Source organism: Mya arenaria, chromosome 1 (genome assembly GCF_026914265.1).
Source record: "Mya arenaria isolate MELC-2E11 chromosome 1, ASM2691426v1".
NCBI lineage: Eukaryota > Metazoa > Mollusca > Bivalvia > Myida > Myidae > Mya > Mya arenaria.
Genome location: NC_069122.1, coordinates 5,868,621 through 5,887,311, shown reverse-complemented (window position 1 = coordinate 5,887,311; position 18,691 = coordinate 5,868,621). Strand labels below are relative to the sequence as shown.

Sequence of the window (18,691 nt, the reverse complement as noted above, 5' to 3'; positions counted from 1 at the left end):
TTTCCATAAGAGAATGTGGTATATATCTAAACGTCGCTAACAATGATTGTGACTGAACAAAGTACACATTTCTGTATGCTGTTTAAAATTTTAAGGTCGATTGTTTATACAATAAAATAAAACTCAACTTCTTTGTTCATCATACCTATAGCTGTTATGTTCAAAGCTGGCAATTCAACTTCAAGCTTGTTTTGAACTAAATATACTGCTTGTATGAAACATTTCATTAACTTCATAGTTCAAGATACGCTTACAAATGAAATATGCAATGATTTATATCCATAATATCCTTCCGAATCGTGTCGTCAGTCTGTGCCATTTTCAGAGAGTTTTATACACACAATTTACATTGAGGCTAATGAACTGGAAGGTCTTTTATTAAATTATCTCATCAAGGAGATGCTAACTAAGTACAAATTCTAGACTGAGATAATTGAATTTCCTGATTGTAAATTACGTTATTTAATCAATATCGGACGGAAAATAAGTATTTATTTAAGGATTTGAAAGAAAAAACACCTTTTTCAATATTACGTTTGCAATTGCTGCAAGAAGAACACTTCCTTGGTCTGGACTCAAGCTTTTGGTTATTTCATTTCTTTTATTTAATGTCTATGGATCCGCGCTTATAATACGTTTTGACTGTTTGGTTAGACTATACAATTAACTGCACTAATGAAACATTTTTTTGCAGATTTTTACAGACATTAACAATTGTATTATATTTAGGGTGTGAACAAATTCAATGCTGAATGCTTTGTTGATGGAGTTCCCAGAACAAATTTATTAACACAATGATTCCTGTAAAATTGGCTGCATCAACAAACGTTCAGACTTGTCAGAAAAGCCATTTTAACCCTCTGCTGCCAATTGCATGAAACAGTTTAATTCTTTGGTTGGGTTAAAGTTAGTATATTTTGTAACAAAATGTTGATCGATTTGTCAATATTTATTCAAAATTTGATATTTACCAATCAAATTATTTATGTTTAAACTAGTCTATGTGAACAACTTGTCCAAGTTAATACAACTTGCAACTGTTACGACAACCACTGATGTAAATACTAATTCAATAACTTATTTCATGATTATTCGCTAAAAACTTTTGTTTTCGTGGTCTGCATATGATAGATTTCTGACTAGTGGTTTCAGTCTTTATTTTAACAGGAAACGCTAATTTACTATATTTACGTTCATGATAATTATCTGCAGAGGTTTTCATTGACTATTTCATCTAGGCCGATTTTAAGATAACCGGATCTGAGGATGCTGTTCATGGTTTATACTATGTAATGGATAATTGGCTCATATCTGATGCAAGATCGCCATGAACAGAACATGAATGCGTTTTAGTACATCAATTGACATATTCACTGATTTTCTTGCAAAGATGCGGGATCAATTCATAAATCATTAGATTTCATAAAGTTGTGCGATTGTGTTTGATAATAAAGTGCGTTTCTCTACGAGCCTGGCTTCAAATATAATACATTTGGATCATACCGTGTCATCGAGTAGATATTTCCGTATAAACAACCGCTTATGTGACCCAAGAAACGCAATAGGTTGAGGTGTTTTTTTTATAAAATATTTAACGTAAGCTTTGTTTTGAAATCATTGGAGAAACAAATTATTAAATTAGTAATATAAGAGAAGAGAATACGCGACTGTGTTTCATATTCATATCATTCGAAGGAGATTTGCGAAACAGCGGCCTGCTTTAAGTATACAATTAAAAAAGATAATGAACAAGCCAAGGAGTCGAAAATTAAGAAAAACAATCCAAATCAGCTTGCTCTATTATTTTACAGAAGACTGCTTGCTTATCACTAATATGTAAAATGCGTGATTCTGCTGAGAGGGAACCGACCGATTATTTTGCAAAATTTGCTGTAACATAAACATCAGTTTATCAATAAATAGCAACATATTATGCATCAAATACATAGTGATGACGTTTTTTTTCAAGAGTTATCCTAAGTTTAGAATAAAACAGTGGGGCCGTAATTACGACAACAAACTTTATAAGAAGTCTGTCTTTAAAAATCTTAATTAAGAATGGAAACTACCGGGACAATCTAGGAAGCCCAAATATCAACGATGAAACTGGTAAGAGGTGGAAGAGTCACTTAACATGAGACATACAACGTCGAAATACAACGAAGACATAATAATAGAAAATATACTTTATCATTATAAATAAATGTTTGGGTTATCGCATTTGATCGGCTATCAAAACAATACTGCAATGAGCGATCAAAATAGCTTGCAAGTACTCAATCCTAAGTTTGCTCTTAATTAGCAAGTTAATTATTAAAGTGCATACTTAATATATGCGGCTATCAATGTTCTTCTCTCAAATATGGTTTCCACTTTAAATGAGCAAGTTTCAATATGAAAAGCGGCCAATTACCAAAGCGGAACAACTATTTTAGAACATAGTTTATTCTTTGTTTTTAAAAGGAAAATTTCTAGAGCTAGTCTGCAATATCTGAAATCAGTAAGTACATTTCATTATATTGGTAAGTATATTTTCTTAACAATTCGTCATGTTCTTAGCCAACTGGATTTAGTATTTTATATCAGTTATTTCCTTTGCATATATCAATTATTTACCTTAATTGTTCACGTCGATGACGGCAATCATATCTTAATCAGATTATTACAAATTGCTTTTAAGCAATATTCTGAAAACCATTAAAAAATAAATAGATAAATGTCATAATGTGAAGTTGACAAACACCAAAACACTTCTATATGATATCAGCCAAATACCAAATACAGTTTAATACAAACAACACATATTAGATTCGATACAATCCATGCCAAAAGGACCATTTATTCAGTTTTGTGAAGTTCATAAGTCGGTGAAAATTGTATTTTGTTTGTAACCTATTTTAATGAAACATTTTTAAATAAAGATCAACGCAGAAGTTATGGGTTGTGCACGTCTTTCACGTATAATTTTGCTCAATCATTTTAATATTACCTTTTAAAGCCAAATCACGATACCTTAACATCATAGATTATATTAGATCTGATTCGATCTTAACAATGACCCCAAACAACATTTCTTCAGTTGAAAGATTCTGCATGGCAAAGGCGTTATATTTTTTACACTTTAACATAGAATGACTATTTTAAGAGGAGATATAAACATATTTACATGAAATACAACTCAGTCATTAAAATTTGATGTTGTAAAGCTAAAACACGATTCCTACACATGAAAACAAAGTAAAATAAACAATCCAACAACTTTGCTGGTTCAACCGTATATTAAAGAACACAATTTTAAAACTTTTAAAACTAATATTAATAAAAAGCGTGTTACTTTACTGTTTACACACAATAACTGATTTATCAACACATTTTTTCAATCCGTGATAAAATGATTGCAAACAGTCTTACGCTTGTTACACTGTCACACAATCGCTATCAGCACAGACCATGGCAGACGATCGTCATAATTACACTTGTCTGACTATTACGCAACTCACTCATGCTCACAAATTACTACATATTCCGCAGAATCATAGGTTAACATACAAAGACACACCCAACTGCACAAAGTTTGCAGTGTTCCAGAATTCTTAAATATCAAGGCAAATCACATACTCATCTTCACACTGTTTGCACCGTTACAAATCTTCACAGAAAAAGACACGAAGTCCTCACAACCTTTTCATCTTTACGCGAATCATCACAACCACATAACATTACACACATCTTCACAATGCCTGCTCTATTGCACATATCATCATGATCACAGGCAATGACAAACCAATCTGCAAAGTGTTTGAACTGTTACACAGGTCAGTATCACTACAACAGTCCTTCCGGACACATCCACGTGACGTTCGTTGTTGATGCGTGCAGTTGCTAAAGTCGTTACGTGACTTACACCCACTTGAACATCCACGTACTGTCGACGTGTGAATAAAGTTGCCCCGTTCAGTTTCTTCTAGCATCTCAAAGTAAACTTTCTGAAAACAATAAATGAAACATGATGATTTCAAAATATAGTTTGTAAATAATTGTCGTTACAAAGCGAGGCAAATGGTACTTTTTCTGGTTATTTAACAACTTTTGTTTTAAATGTAGCATGCGTTTGAAACAGATTGAGACCTGATATCATGAAACTTTATCCGCATGCAATTTATTTCATAAATAACGTTTTTTATTTACCTGTGTTAACATTTGACCAAGTCTTTGGTTTCGTTTGAATTATATCGTACCTGACATGCTTGCTCAGCGATACACAATTTCTCTGTTGCCTTGTAGTTTCCACTCGGGTCGTCAGAGCAGTCGTCAGCGATACAGTGCCAGCACTGGAGACCTTCAACTGAAAACAAAGACACTGTTAATATTTCATTCAAATGGCAGAGTTGTTCCAGTACGTAGATTAGATTACTGTTAGCCAGTTACCATCGAGGAACTCCCTTGTGCTCCTATAGGAAACATTCAATATCATTGTTAGTAGTGCATCAATGTTTTACCCAATCATTCGGGAGAGTGTGATACAGGCACACCAAAGGGATTTAGACAAACTGTTTATAGAATGCAGAATTTCCTCAGGAAAAGATCCTTCAGAGTCTTAACGGTTTTGTTTAAATTTTCGACCCCTGTGCTTTTAACTGTAGTTTATAAAAATAACAGTAAGAACGCATGCAAGCTAAGAAAAGATTCTAGTGCGGTAATGCCGTCATTTTTTGATAAAGCTATTTTGATGCATGTGTGATGCGCGTTCAGTGGCCTTGCCTTGTGCCAAATAACAGGGTTTAGATATTATTTGTTACTACCGGGGTTGTTCTTTTAGTTTTCATTGATTTGTTCGAAATAATGTGACAGTTATACAGAATTATCATATACGACGGAATTCTTCTTCCTTTGGAGTTTGATTCTGTTAGGAAAGTTTCCGCCTACTTTGAACCATCATGTAAAATAAAAGATAGGTGTAAATTTTATTTTTATATGGAAATATATTGAATTGATTATTGACAATACATGTTGATACCGTTCGCAATTTCCAAATGTATTTCTAAAAATGGTCTCAATAACAATATATTAATCATAATTGGCGGAGACAGACGTTTAAGTAAATGATATGCCTCGAAAATAGAAGAATTGAAACAAAACACACTAATACCTTTTTTAGATTTTCCTCTTTTTCTTTATAAACATTCGTTTTATTATATTTCTTTAAAACTGTCAGATAGTAATAATTTTAAGATAGTTTTAGTAATTCGTTTATCTTTTTTAAATATCAAAACGAAAAAATAAATGTAAGGCGCATTTCTGATTTCAAATAAATGCTGAAATGTTTTAAAACTGTCAATCTTGCTTTTTACAAACGTCTTATCGATCAGTTCAATCAATCTAGATTGATGTCGGTACTTTAGAAGGCACTTATATGTACTAATTAAATTGTCTTTCAAAAGGTTTTTTGATTGCGATGAAGGATCTTCGAAAAACATAATTCATTTAACTAAATTCAATATATCTTTCTGCGCACTAGTTACGTTTTGAAACTGGTCGATATGGTAACAATAGATTTGCACATCATACAAGATATTGTAGATGTTGTATTTGCAGTAATGGTGATATATAAGAGGAATTTCATTTTGTTTGCTTCTGTAATGTATATGTCGATATACGTGGAACATGCTTTTATAGAAATACCAATATGATGCTAGTATGAGGGAATGCTTTGCTCTGATGCAAGACACGAACTATTTTGTGTAAATATATTTCATTAGCATTTATATATCCCAAAACATTGTTAATGTTGTTATCTGATCATAATATGGCAACGAAATATTACTTGATATATGTATCATTCAGCATGTCATCTTTTTTTTGTCCATCATCATAGTCTGTATTGATGAATCAATACTAAGTTTAAGCGTAACTATAGAATAACTGATTATTGAAAATTATTATTTCATTAGCATTTATATATCCCAAAACATTGTTAATGTTGTTATCTGATCATAATATGGCAACGAAATATTACTTGATATATGTATCATTCAGCATGTCATCTTTTTTTTGTCCATCATCATAGTCTGTATTGATGAATCAATACTAAGTTTAAGCGTAACTATAGAATAACTGATTATTGAAAATTATCATATTTCTATTGCCACGTTCATACCTATCATGTTATCGTTGCGTATATTTTTTGAATTGTCAAACAATCTATCTAATGTCAGGGCGAACACGCATTCAAATGTATTCAAATTTTAAAACACATGTTTAGAACATTGAATTCATTTATTCAATTGATAAAGATGCAAGTTTATCTCATATATCATTACACTTGTTAACAAATAAAAGAAACGTGTCTCTTTGTAAATGTACAATTGATGAGGCGGTTTAATGTACAACTTATAAAATGCATGCACTGAACACAATTTATATGTCTGTGTTATACGTGAGTTGTTTTGTGACTGTTGATGTTTGTTTTACTCTTCTTACTTAGCCTTTGTCAAGCCATTTTGGAAGAAAACAAATATCAGACTTACAACCTATATTCTAGGTATAAAACAAAAGAGTTTCAAATTGTTTGAAACTGATCAACAATACTAGAGAAACAACCTCCACTACGTCACACTGAAAAATACTTTAGAGGAGATTATTAAATACAATGATATTAATATTATGTTACCCGATCAACGTGTTGACATATTACTAGTATACAATAAATCGAATCGATCTGACATAAAAGTCATTTTCGAAATCCATCCTTGAGTACTTTATATAACAATATACCATGTTTGTCCATCAGTAACTTAGCTTTTATATATTAAGTGGCCTTGCCTGATGTAATACAGTGTAGATTCATTGAATAAAGGTGGTGAGATTACCTATTGTTGAAAGTGTGAACACGAGAACGACCACCTGAAGCAGGGCCATCCTGAATCGATGACACATATATCTCCAATTCACAGTTTAAAACAAATTTATTTCCTAATACTTCTAAGCGTTACTACACTTTGTGATAAAAGAGTCCAAGCCTCGTCCATTTATCCTATGAAATTAGTTCTTCACATTTTTCTAGGTTTTCGTTTATTTAATAATTTGAACTAATAAGTATTTTCAGAATTCTCCTCTATTTCATGTTGAGCGCAATACCTGTCTGCTGTCATATATTTCCAGATATACTAGTTTCATTTGTCTTTTTCAATGTATTGGTAATTCTCTCCAAGGCAGAGTTAGCGCTTTAAGATGTATACAGATGTGCGCTATCGAATATTCTGTATTAGTTTCCTTATCAAATTACTTTCAACTAGTAATTGATATGATTCATTTACTACGATGTGCGCTATCAAATATTCAGTGTTAGTATTTCAGATAATCATGTTTACGCAATAACAACTGCTTTCGCTGTTTCTGTTTAATGACTTTAGGCCTATGGCTCCAGTTTACAAAGTTTGAAACATCATGCGACAACCAAGCCATCTAAATGCACATCATAAACTCTGAACGGCAAATAGATAACACGGTAGATAAAACACACCAATGTTTTGTTAACCTATTTGGAAAAAATGTAATAGTTCGTCATACATAGACAAGCTCAGTAGCTATACCCTGAACAAAGCACAAGTCGAAGGCATACCGGAACGATATACGAAGAAATTGCAAACGTCAACTCAACACCATTATTTAAGCTCGTCTCTACGGTTTCCTTTTTATGTTTTTTATGTTAAGCCATTCATAAATTCTTTACTTAATCCTTTATTCTTATATTATATTACACCAAACAAGAACCGCTTTAAAAGTAGAGCTCATACGTCCGTTGATATAGTTGACCAGTTATAAGATACCTTTTCTCTATGTTGATAGAATTACTTTAGGAAAGTGTTTTGTCCTGGTATAGCAAATGCTGGAAATCTTGCTTTGGCATCTGAAATTAATATTTTCTTGTCGTTTTATATATCATTAATCAGAGCTACTGCGCTAGGGTGTATAAATCAAACCTTTAATGAAATACGGCAAACAAAATTCATTAATTGTATTTTCAACTCTATTTTCAAATAATATTTGTATGAAAAACTACAGAAACAAGCTTAGTTGCCAGAAGTTTAAAAATAAATACTATTTGATAAAAGAGTCCATAATTTAAGGTTACTTGTTTAAATTGAATTCCATATACATTCACTATCAGCACAGGTGCAATTCTAATCAGTAAAATAAAGATATACAAAAAACATAAAAGGAATTCGAATATAATGCTGAGGTCACTCCTTGATATTAAATTACAAAGACCCCCTTGAACTCATGTCTATCAGTGAACGTTAAAAGCTTGACTAATTAAATCACCTGATGTTTAAATGTCCAATTAATGGACCTCTACCGTAGAAAGGCAATTGCCCCTTAACAATGCATATTTCACTAAACACACGATTGTGTTATATAATCAATACTGGAAAATAGATATTCCTTATAGACTTTTAATCAAAGTATACGTTTTCAACTGTTGCACGGTTAACATTTTGTATAAATGGACATACACACGTTTAGTGAATATATATATACTATGTAAATACTCATACTAATATTGCATATATTGTAGGGAATCTTTGATATCTAAAATATTTACATGATTTAACATTAATGTTATATTTAGATTATTAAAACATTCAATGCTAAAATACAACTAATTGTGTTTGCCGTATGTAGCTCAATGTTGTATTTTCTCAACCAAAGACAGTAATACGTAGAAAGAAGTCGCAAAATAGTATCAATGCCAGACGGTCGATATGCAAATATTACCAGATATATAATTGCAGAACAAGACATGTCGTTTTCTTAGATCAAGCTCATTAACAGAGAGAATCTTGTATATTGTATGTCAATTGTTTTTGTATACGTTTCAACCCTGGTTATATTTTTATTTTATAAAATGTTAAATGGTCAAAATAAAGCAAAAATTAATATAAACTAATCAATTCATCTAATTGTGCAAACTATCCTTGAATTAAAATGCGTACAACTCGTCCATGTTTTATACAGTTGGGTACTGTTAAACAGCCACTACAGTTGATATCACTGTCATATTGATACAGCTAACATTACACTACTTAGTTAATATGTTAAGGTTTTAGTTAAATAATGCATAATAGCCTTTTATAACATTTCGAAAGCCTTTCAATATTTTTTCTTTTATGTTTATTATGTGTGATTGTGCGCTGTGAATATTTGTGTTGTGTTTTGTGGCCAGTCTGTTTCCATTTTTTTGTGAGATAAAAGAAGTTTTCCTTTGAGAGCCTGGCTTCAAATAATATATATTTGCATAAAACTGTAACTTCATTCAGATAACTTCTCTTATAATCGGTCGCTTATGTAACCAACAAAATAAAATATGTTGAACTCATTTTTTGGTCAGAAATAAGTACTACTTAAGATTTTGGCTTTTTAATTAATACAATTAAAGATTTATATACATTTCTGATTTCCATCTCAAATAAGACAAATAGCCATTTTGCAATCTTTGCCCCCCAAAAATGTTAAGATATAATATTTTCAGTAGTACAGTAATGCATTTGCTTTTATTTTCACATCACATCCCAATGATACCACAATATAAAAGGGTCACCAGGCACCCAATATGTGTGTATTGCACTTCAAACGTTTACTGTGATTTGTATTACATATCCAAAACGATAGAGCGTTTGAACATATAACAGTGTTTTATTTAAATTTTAAAAACTAATTTAGTAATAGAAGATGATATGTAATGGTTACTGCATTTAGTAGTTCCAGACTACTGTCTGATTTTTTGAGACGAGTTTTGTAACAGAACACTTGCACTTTCAATAGGGACAGGGGAAACAATGAAAATGCAATATTGTTCCTTAGATATGACTTGAAGGATTTCACTCACGAATGGACACTTCAACATTACTTCCCTCATAATCTACACCAGAGGTGGTATTTGTTAAAATTTAAAGTTTTTTTTATGATTTACCAAAATGATAAGCATTTATGTTGAGCGATGTAGCCGACCCAAATTCCGCTTAAAGCAGACACAACTCTATTGTGTAGGACTCAGAAAGGAATAGTTCCTTTTATTCATTGTGTTTTTTTTGGTATTTTTAGCGGTTTGAAATAAACATTTCCATACGTAAAATAACTACATCTGAGAAAATGCCATTAAAACAGAATTATAAAAATTTAAAAAGAAGTTATGCTGAATATTGACCCTTAAGTGGACAATACAAAACTGTTTGGTGTTCCAAGCCAGTTTTTTTAAAAACAAAAATAAGGACTACATGTGTAATATATTTATCGAAATTATTTACAATGCAACTGCAAACAAAGAAATAACAGCTATGAAATTTCACCGTGATAAAGTAGAAATATCGTAAAAAAATAAGATATTCACAATCCGAAAAAATGACATATTTCAATGGATAACATAAAAAATATAAGTTGCATAGCTGTTAACCCGCTTTTGATACGACTTTTAGTCAGTTTTGAATACCTCTAATTGAAAAAGTACACACTGATTTCCTTAAACATATTCTCGGAGTTAAAAAGAGCACGCCTCATGTTATGTTATATGGTGATCTTGGTCGCTATCCATTGTCGATTTTAATTAAGAAACGTATGGTTGGATTCTGGCATAATTTAGTTAAATCGACAGAAGGCAAACTGTCTACAAAGCTTTATAAAATAGTATATACCCATTTAAATGACAATGATACTCATTTCAAGTGGATGCATCATGTTAAACATATTTTTGACGAATGTGGAATTAGTTATGTTTGGAATAATCAATATTTTAATGGTACAAAACAACTGCTAATAACTAGAATCAATCAAACACTTTCTGATCAATATATACAAAGTTGGACATCTGATGTTAATTCCTTTTCCAAATGATTGAATTATAGAATGTTTAAGGATACGTTTGGTTATAAATGCTATTTTGACAATGTTCCTGATTTCTATTTGCAATATTTGATAAGATTTCGAATGTGTAATCATCACCTCCCTATTGAAAAGAGGCGATGTTTTAATATTGAACGTTATAATAGGAAATGTCATCTTTGTCAATCAAACGATGTCGGTGACGAATTTCATTATCTTTTTAAATGTACTCACTTTGTTGATGCAAGAAAACGACTGCTACCGCATATTAAAGGTGATAACTGTAACACACAATTATGTATAAAAAATTGATGAACGAAACAGATGAAAAGAAATTGATAGATTAAGCAAAGCATTTTAAGATTATACTGGATTATTTTATTAATACACCAGGCTAACTAGCGCTTACCTCAATTTTTACTATAAATTGTTACAAATTAATATAAATATATTTATTATATTTGTCTTAGTTGACTCCAGAAGATAGAATATAGCGTTCTTCTTCTTTTCTTAGTACCTACACAGCTTGACCGATTTAATTTGTGTATGTGTTTTTGTTGTAAACCTCGTATCACATGTATTATATGTGCAGCGTGTACAATAAAGTTTGAAACTTTGAATTATTTGAAGTTGTAGAAAACGGACCAATCCATGATTTAAGAGTATAACAAAATATTCAATCCACACATTTATTTAAAAAAAAACAACCAGTTTTCTGCAAAAAAGACGCAAACATTCTGAATTCCATGGATAAACAAGTATATAATTTCCCCCAACCCCCAAGAAAAACACAAAACGAAAGAAAACAGGAAACACCTATGAAGAGAGCTGCTTTTTATGTTTTGTAAGTTTCTGCTTACCATGCATTTATAATTGAAACAGCTAAAAAATCAAACAACAACGTCAAAAGTGACAAAGACTGCCAGGGCACTGAGCTCGGCTGTCACAAACTAACTAACTGTTAATTAACTAACAACCAACTGTAATATTATAGTGGAAATATTACCAAAGTCACTATTGTCAGTATCCATAATGAAGCTTTTATGAAGAAGACAATTGTTTGTGTAAAATCCAATACATGAATTTTCATATTTATTGACAGTCATGATACACGAAAAATAGTAATGTCTGTAGTATGTTATTTGTTTTGTTTTTTATTTATTTTACACGAACGAGCTTGAATTAATTGGTATTACTATAACATGTGTTTAGCCTTAGCATGTTTTAAGTACTTCCTTGAAGAGATATATCGTAGAAACAATAGTTTCGGATTGTATGAGACTGTGCCTTGATAATTATGAAACGTGGACAACTACGTCATACTGCAAAATAACTCCCAGTAGGTTCATAAACACAGTTATATTATTCTGCTACTCAATTACTTGAAGTCATAAACAAAGTTCATACGTGAGTGTTTCTAGATCACACTATACTTTTACATTACCATCACTAACTAAGCTTTCTCTACTAAAAAAACACTGTCATAGGTAATATATTGTAAATTCTATGTATAATACAAGTTATTACCTATTGTTGAAAGTGTGCTCACAAGAGCGACCACCTGAAGCAGTTCCATCCGGAATCGATCTTGTTTATCTTCACTATATAGTTCTTACCACTTAAATGAACTCCGTGTGTGGTAAATATTGTTTATCAAAGATATCCTCTGTGACACATATATCTCCAATTCACTGTCAAAAAACATTTTAAATTTTTATCACTTCAAAGCATATCATATCGTTTCGATATAAGTGTATACAATCTTTGTACCTCAACAAGTTGTTCCATACAACCAACGCTTTCATAGTCTGTTCACGTCTCAGTGTCCATTGCTATTAAAAATCCAAGAATTGAAGAAAGTAATATTTTCCGAACAATCTTCTACTTCTCTGTTAATTTGAGCGCAATACCTGTCTGTTCTCATATTCTTCGTGATATAACAGTTCCCCTTTGTCATGTTCAATTTATTGGTAATTCTCTTCCAGCAGCAGAGTGAGCGCTCTAAGATGTTGTATGCTGAAGTACACTATCGAATGTTCTATTTTAGTTGTCTTATCAAATATCTTTCGTCTAGTGATTGGATTCAATAACTACTACTTGCGCTATCGAGTATTCGATGTAAGTGTGTTAGATAATTACGTTGTGGCATTAACAATTGTTTTCACTGTTTCTGTAAACTGACTTTAGGACAAAGAGTCTTTTAATGACGCTGTAATTTATCGACAAGATAGAGAGTTTTGGAATATAAATTGAGTAAAATGATGTAAAGCAGTGACATTTCTTTCTTTACGGTATCCCAAAACTAGAACAGTCTATTCAATTGTACCATGTAGTGAATAATTCAATGTGTCAAACATTATGAAGTGTCTGTCAATCGAATTTCTATTTCAGTAAAAAACGTACTCTAGTTATCATAGATATACTAAACTTTGATGAACTAACGTTTATAATTATGTTGATATAGATAAATATGTATTTCTGTTTGCTGTTCGTGTCAGGCTTTTCCGATGTACGTATGCAATCTAGTCATATATATAATAAAAAATATAATTATGTTTGGTACTTAAATGGTAAAATAACTCAAGTAATCCATTTCTAGAAAAATAAACAACGACAACGCTTTTGGCGGGGGTACAACACGATAATACAAAAATACCCCAAATGTAGCGAAAATTCATTAAAAATGAATGTCACGGTGCCGTAGCAAGTGCAAATGATAATATAGTCTCTCGAATTTAATATTGAGTTGTTCATCATAATTAGTCTTGATCATAATTGTCTGTATTTTTTATCAAAGAAACATACAACCTACGCTAAATTGGAAACACATCTCACATGGATGTCGCCCATTGATTTCGTCATTTAAGGACACCATGGCATTTTTCTGGCATTTTTAACATTAATGTGAGTCCCGAAAAAGAGCAGTAAAACTCACATGGATTAATCCGTTTCTATTTGAAACTGTCAGCATCGTCCACGATTTAATAATATCTTTAAAAAAATCAAGTAAATTCTCCTAAAGATAAATAATGACCATTACGGAATATTACTTTAGATAAGTGAAAAATGAGTGCCGACACTATTCAGAGATGTCTCGGTTGCAGATAATAAAAACACATTTCTTAGCGAGCAATCAGGCCGAGATCTGAAAGGCAACAAAACATATGAAAGGCTTTAAGAAAGCCACGGTTCTGTTCGAAAAATGATTCAAGTTGGAAATGCAAGTCATGAATTCTTTACTCAATCCTTTTGTTATAAAAAAACATAAAGTATTGTCGGTAAAAATATATTTTATAACAATAACCGCTATTAAAGCAGCACTCATTCTTCAGTTTATACAATTGGTTAATTCTGTCAGATTCTTTTTTTATGGAATAAGACTTCCTGTGAATCCTGATCTAGCATCAAAAATTGATATTTTAAATTTTGCCGTTTAATTATCTCTTTGTTTCAGCGTTATGGTATATAAACCAAATCTGGAAATAATTGCGGCAAAACTCATTCATAAATTGTAATTTGTATCGAACTAGCCCATAGCCTAAATAATAATAACTTTTTTATTTTCTTGATACTGGTGACCCACTGTAATACATGTTCCATCAGAACAGGAACAAAACCAGTGAAATTACAATCAAGAAGCGTGTGTAAGCCCAATTAGGGGCCTTTCACAAGAAAACGTTGCTAGCCAAGGCAAACAATTAAGACGTTTTAAAATTGCGTTTTTACTTAATACTAGTGCAATTAAATTCTGGAAGCGTGTGTTAGCCCAATTCATACTTTTTAAAAACACGTTTTTACTTAGTTCGGAGGTTCAACCTTCCATAGAGTAAACATTACATTCCCTGGAAGATGCTTTGGAACCGAGAAAATTAACAAAGGAATTACCCATATGTAGGAATTCAATTCTCTATGGCAAAGTCTTCTGTCAGCATGCATTTGTTTTTGTTTCAAAATATTTCATACTGTTAACACTGTGATTCAAATTATTTTCCTTGTTACAAAAATACTAGTATCCATCTTTTAACAGAAGATATCAACAATGAAACAAATACACCGCTGACTATTTATTGTCAAACATGTTGACATGTAACTTCAAATATCAAACTAAGAGTTGGTCTTAAAATACATATAAGAAAGAGAATTCGATGAAAATCAATCCCTGGTTTAAAGTAGAAACCAAGATTTTGAAACCCAGTGTTGCAAATTGTATTGTTCCACAATTGCAAGGGGTTGACTGAGTAAGCACCTACCACAAATACCAAAGAAGGGGGAGGCAAAGGTTAAGGCGTCTATAAATGTTATTTTAGTTTTCAGGTGCATGTTATTTTCGATAATTTAACAAAATTGGTGTATGTGTCAATGCAATCATGACTATCCAGTCAGGAATATCACGTGTCATCCTGCATGTATGACCAAACATTTTCAAAGTTCTCTGTGTTCCATACTTTTAGTTTCTTTTGCAACGTTTAGTTAAGTATTATATGTTCACATGTATATACTACGTGTTTAAAATATCCGCAAAATGTGTTTTTTTTGAAAAGTTAAAACAACATTCATATTTACAAAACTATGATGGTATCTAAATATACGAAGCCTGTCAACAAACTTTACGGACATGCTCTTTATATATAAATTCAGCTAGGAAAGATATTTCATAAAAGTAATAAAACAAAGTGTCTGAACGCCACCAGACATGGTCGGGCAGAGTGTGTCAAACATTTTGGCATCTGAAACCAGTTATGATATAATAGAAATTATTATGCCGTAAATAAGCAATCAACTTCTTGTATAAATATAAGTAAAATGGTATCATGTATAACAATGATAATATAATTCGCAAACAAATAATAGTTTTGTTTCAGCACACAAAGTTACCTACTGTACTTTCATATCATGCTAAGATTACCTAATGCATTGGTACATGAAAACAGTTGTAAGCAGTGCAGTTATTCTCGTTATAACTGACGTCAATGGCTTTATAAAAACAAGTTTCTTTATTATGGAAAATATGTGCACTTTGAGTCACAGCAGCTATGCTTGTCAATATGGAAGTCATTGCTTCATTCAAGGAACGTGTGTGCTCAGAAGTTATGCTTGACATTGTTCAAGACAATGATGCATTACAAAAACCTTTGGATTATTCAATTATGCTATGGTTTGTTTTCAAGTCGTTGTTTCAAAATAAAACAAAAACTACTTTTTTGGTAATTATAAAGGGAATGCTATAGTGAAAAGTACATAGACAAACGCAGTAACCAAGCATTCACAGTCAACTCTAAAATGTAGACACAGAAGGTTAAGTGAAGTCTACAAAGGTTAATATATTTTGCTCGCTACGAGACAGTCTGTCTTGATTAATTGTGTTGGTCGTGTAACATTTTATATTTTTTCGATATTATGACGAGCAGCAACCAATCATTTACGTTTAAATAAAAAATATCAACTTAGGTTGAGGACAATTTCTCTTACCGTACGAAAAATTGACGGTGATTCCAAAACTACAAATTTCAATGTTTTTATTACATATATGTAGCTAATCTCTCGACATGATGGAAAGAGAAGGGCTTGGTAAATGTTACAAATAAAATGTCTCAAAAGACTATAATATTGCAATGATATAAATGTATTTTATATGTCAAACTGTGTTCGGACTCTTAACGTTGACAAGTTTTGAATTTAATTAAGAAATTATAAGTGATTCTTGCAATATATGTTTTAGATAGAGGAGCAACTGGTGAACAATAATACGAAACTAATTTTAAATAAATCACGCAGCAAATGTACGAATCAGAGAAATAACTTTAGTATTAAAGCTTCCAAAAATATTTAGTATTAAAGCCTCCAAAAATACCTCTTTTTTACGGAATTAAACCCTTTTCCAAAAGGTCTATCTTCTTACATACAATTCATGTAATGTAAAACTTACATTTTCCCTACGAAAATATTACGTACATTATTCAGTCTGTACACAGAAGTCATTTTTGATATATACTATTAGTTTTCTGGCTAAAATGAGACTTATTTTTTGCCAAAACCGTTTAACAACATACGATAAGACGCAGTTCTCTTTTTGTGGTGCAAGCTCTGATAAGGTTCGCAATTCTATAACGCATCCCTTAAATCTTCTCATCTTCGTCAATTGAAAAACAACATTTAGGGATAGTTTCCCTATGCTGCTTACTTGATGCAAACAATAATTACGTTTAATAAATTTTTACATCGGTACGATGTAAGTGCAAGTTAATATTTCTGGTTATAAATCTATTTTTATTCAGCTATTTTCAATGATTTTGTGCAAGAGGGCTCTGATAGCACAAACAATTCCTTTGTTTAAAAACAGGTGTAGTTAATTGTGCATTGTATTTCAATCCAAATTAATGTCCTAAATCAATTATCAAAGTTTCTTTATAAGGTGTTGAATTTCCAATCGACATATCGATTACACACTCTATGGTCTGGGTCCGTATTACAGAAGCATCTTAATATTTATTTTAAGTAATATTTTATCATTGAATAATTTCCTTAGGTAAGGAAAAAAAAGAAGTTTTTCTTAAGTAGTATTCCTAAAAAATCTTAAGGAAATCTTTCGTAAAATATTCCTTATCTTTATTTTTAACCTTAAAAAATATCTATCCGCGTTTCTAAGGAACTTCGGTAATTCCGTGTCTAAATATAGAACGGATTTTGGAATTCCAATAGTTCGCCAACTAAATATAGAACCGGAAGCTGGAATTCCGGTATTTTCCAGCACAAAAATAGAACCGGAATAAGGAAGTGCGCACTAAATATATCGTGCAGACGGCATTTGTCTTTGTTTACCTTTGTAAATATGGAGATCAAGATGTCAAGAAACGTTCTCCCAATTTTTCCCTGCATGATTGTATGCTGTTGGCAGAGGTAATGGGAGGACCAAGCGGGACACACAATCTAACCCGTTACCAATACGTGCATAACAAGCACACACCCTGTGAGTATATTTGTACAACTAAAATATATCTAAGCAGTAGTCAGTGCCAACTGACGGCAACTGTTACAATATTCCATCCTGACGGGACGAAAGAGAACGAATGAATACTAAAGGACTAGTGATAAATCATCGCAAAAATTATAACCAACTTCCAAATTGCATGTATACATGTTTGTATCACAGAGGCAGCAGAGTGCGTTGTTGTTTTGACACACCCCTTTGACCACGCCCCCCCCCATTTTTTTAAATCCCAGTCTCATTTATAATGATGGTGAACTTGTTACTATTGATAACTTACAAAAACAATGTTTTTTTGGAATTTATATTCTGTTATCTTTGTAATATACAAAGTTAAGATAATAAAAATTCCAACTACACACCCTGCCCCTGTGGTTTGTACAATAGTCAGACAGAACAGTCGAAATATTGAGACTAGTGTGATCTTATGTGTGTATCAAAACTTTTTCACATACAATTTTTTTGGCGTTGTATTACAAGTTTTTGAATTTAGACACATTGAGTGCATTTTGAAGAGCTACAGACTCACCTATTCTTATTGTTTTTTTGTTTGTTTTTGTTTAAGCTATTACAACAAAAACCAAGCGGCACATGTGGGAGGAGACCATACCAAAGATGTACAATGCTAGATCAGAGTTCCCACGCTCATCCATTGATCTTCTGAAGAAGTGGGACAACTTGGTGTAGCGGCATAAAAACCTTTACCAAGATTACATCCAAAATCAACAAAAAAACTGGTATAATTCATTAAATTCATTTAATGTATTTTTGTTGCTATTCATATTCTATGTTCAGTACACAAAAGTAATGCACTTTATGGATAAAATT

At 31.6% G+C, this 18,691-nt stretch overlaps 1 protein-coding gene across 1 annotated transcript; it reads right to left on the bottom strand.

Annotated features, from left to right (window-relative positions):
- Positions 1-2,560: 2,560 nt before the first annotated feature.
- LOC128234900 (uncharacterized) lies at positions 2,561-12,743 on the bottom strand. Its single transcript, XM_052949515.1, has 3 exons — positions 12,406-12,743; positions 4,239-4,345; positions 2,561-3,986 (listed from the first exon to the last, which is right to left on the bottom strand). The coding sequence occupies exons 1-3, from the start codon at positions 12,452-12,454 to the stop codon at positions 3,732-3,734; spliced, it is 411 nt and encodes a 136-aa protein (XP_052805475.1). The 5' UTR covers positions 12,455-12,743; the 3' UTR covers positions 2,561-3,731.
- Positions 12,744-18,691: the final 5,948 nt, after the last annotated feature.

Coding starts and splice junctions, on each gene's coding strand:
- LOC128234900 (XM_052949515.1), bottom strand. CDS start 12,454: ATGGAACTGCTTCAGGTGGTCGCTCTTGTGAGCACACTTTCAACAATA. Junction 4,346..12,405: donor GAGCACACTTTCAACAATAG/GTAATAACTTGT, acceptor CTTTGTTTTCAG/TTGAAGGTCTCCAGTGCTGG. Junction 3,987..4,238: donor TCGCTGAGCAAGCATGTCAG/GTACGATATAAT, acceptor TATTGTTTTCAG/AAAGTTTACTTTGAGATGCT.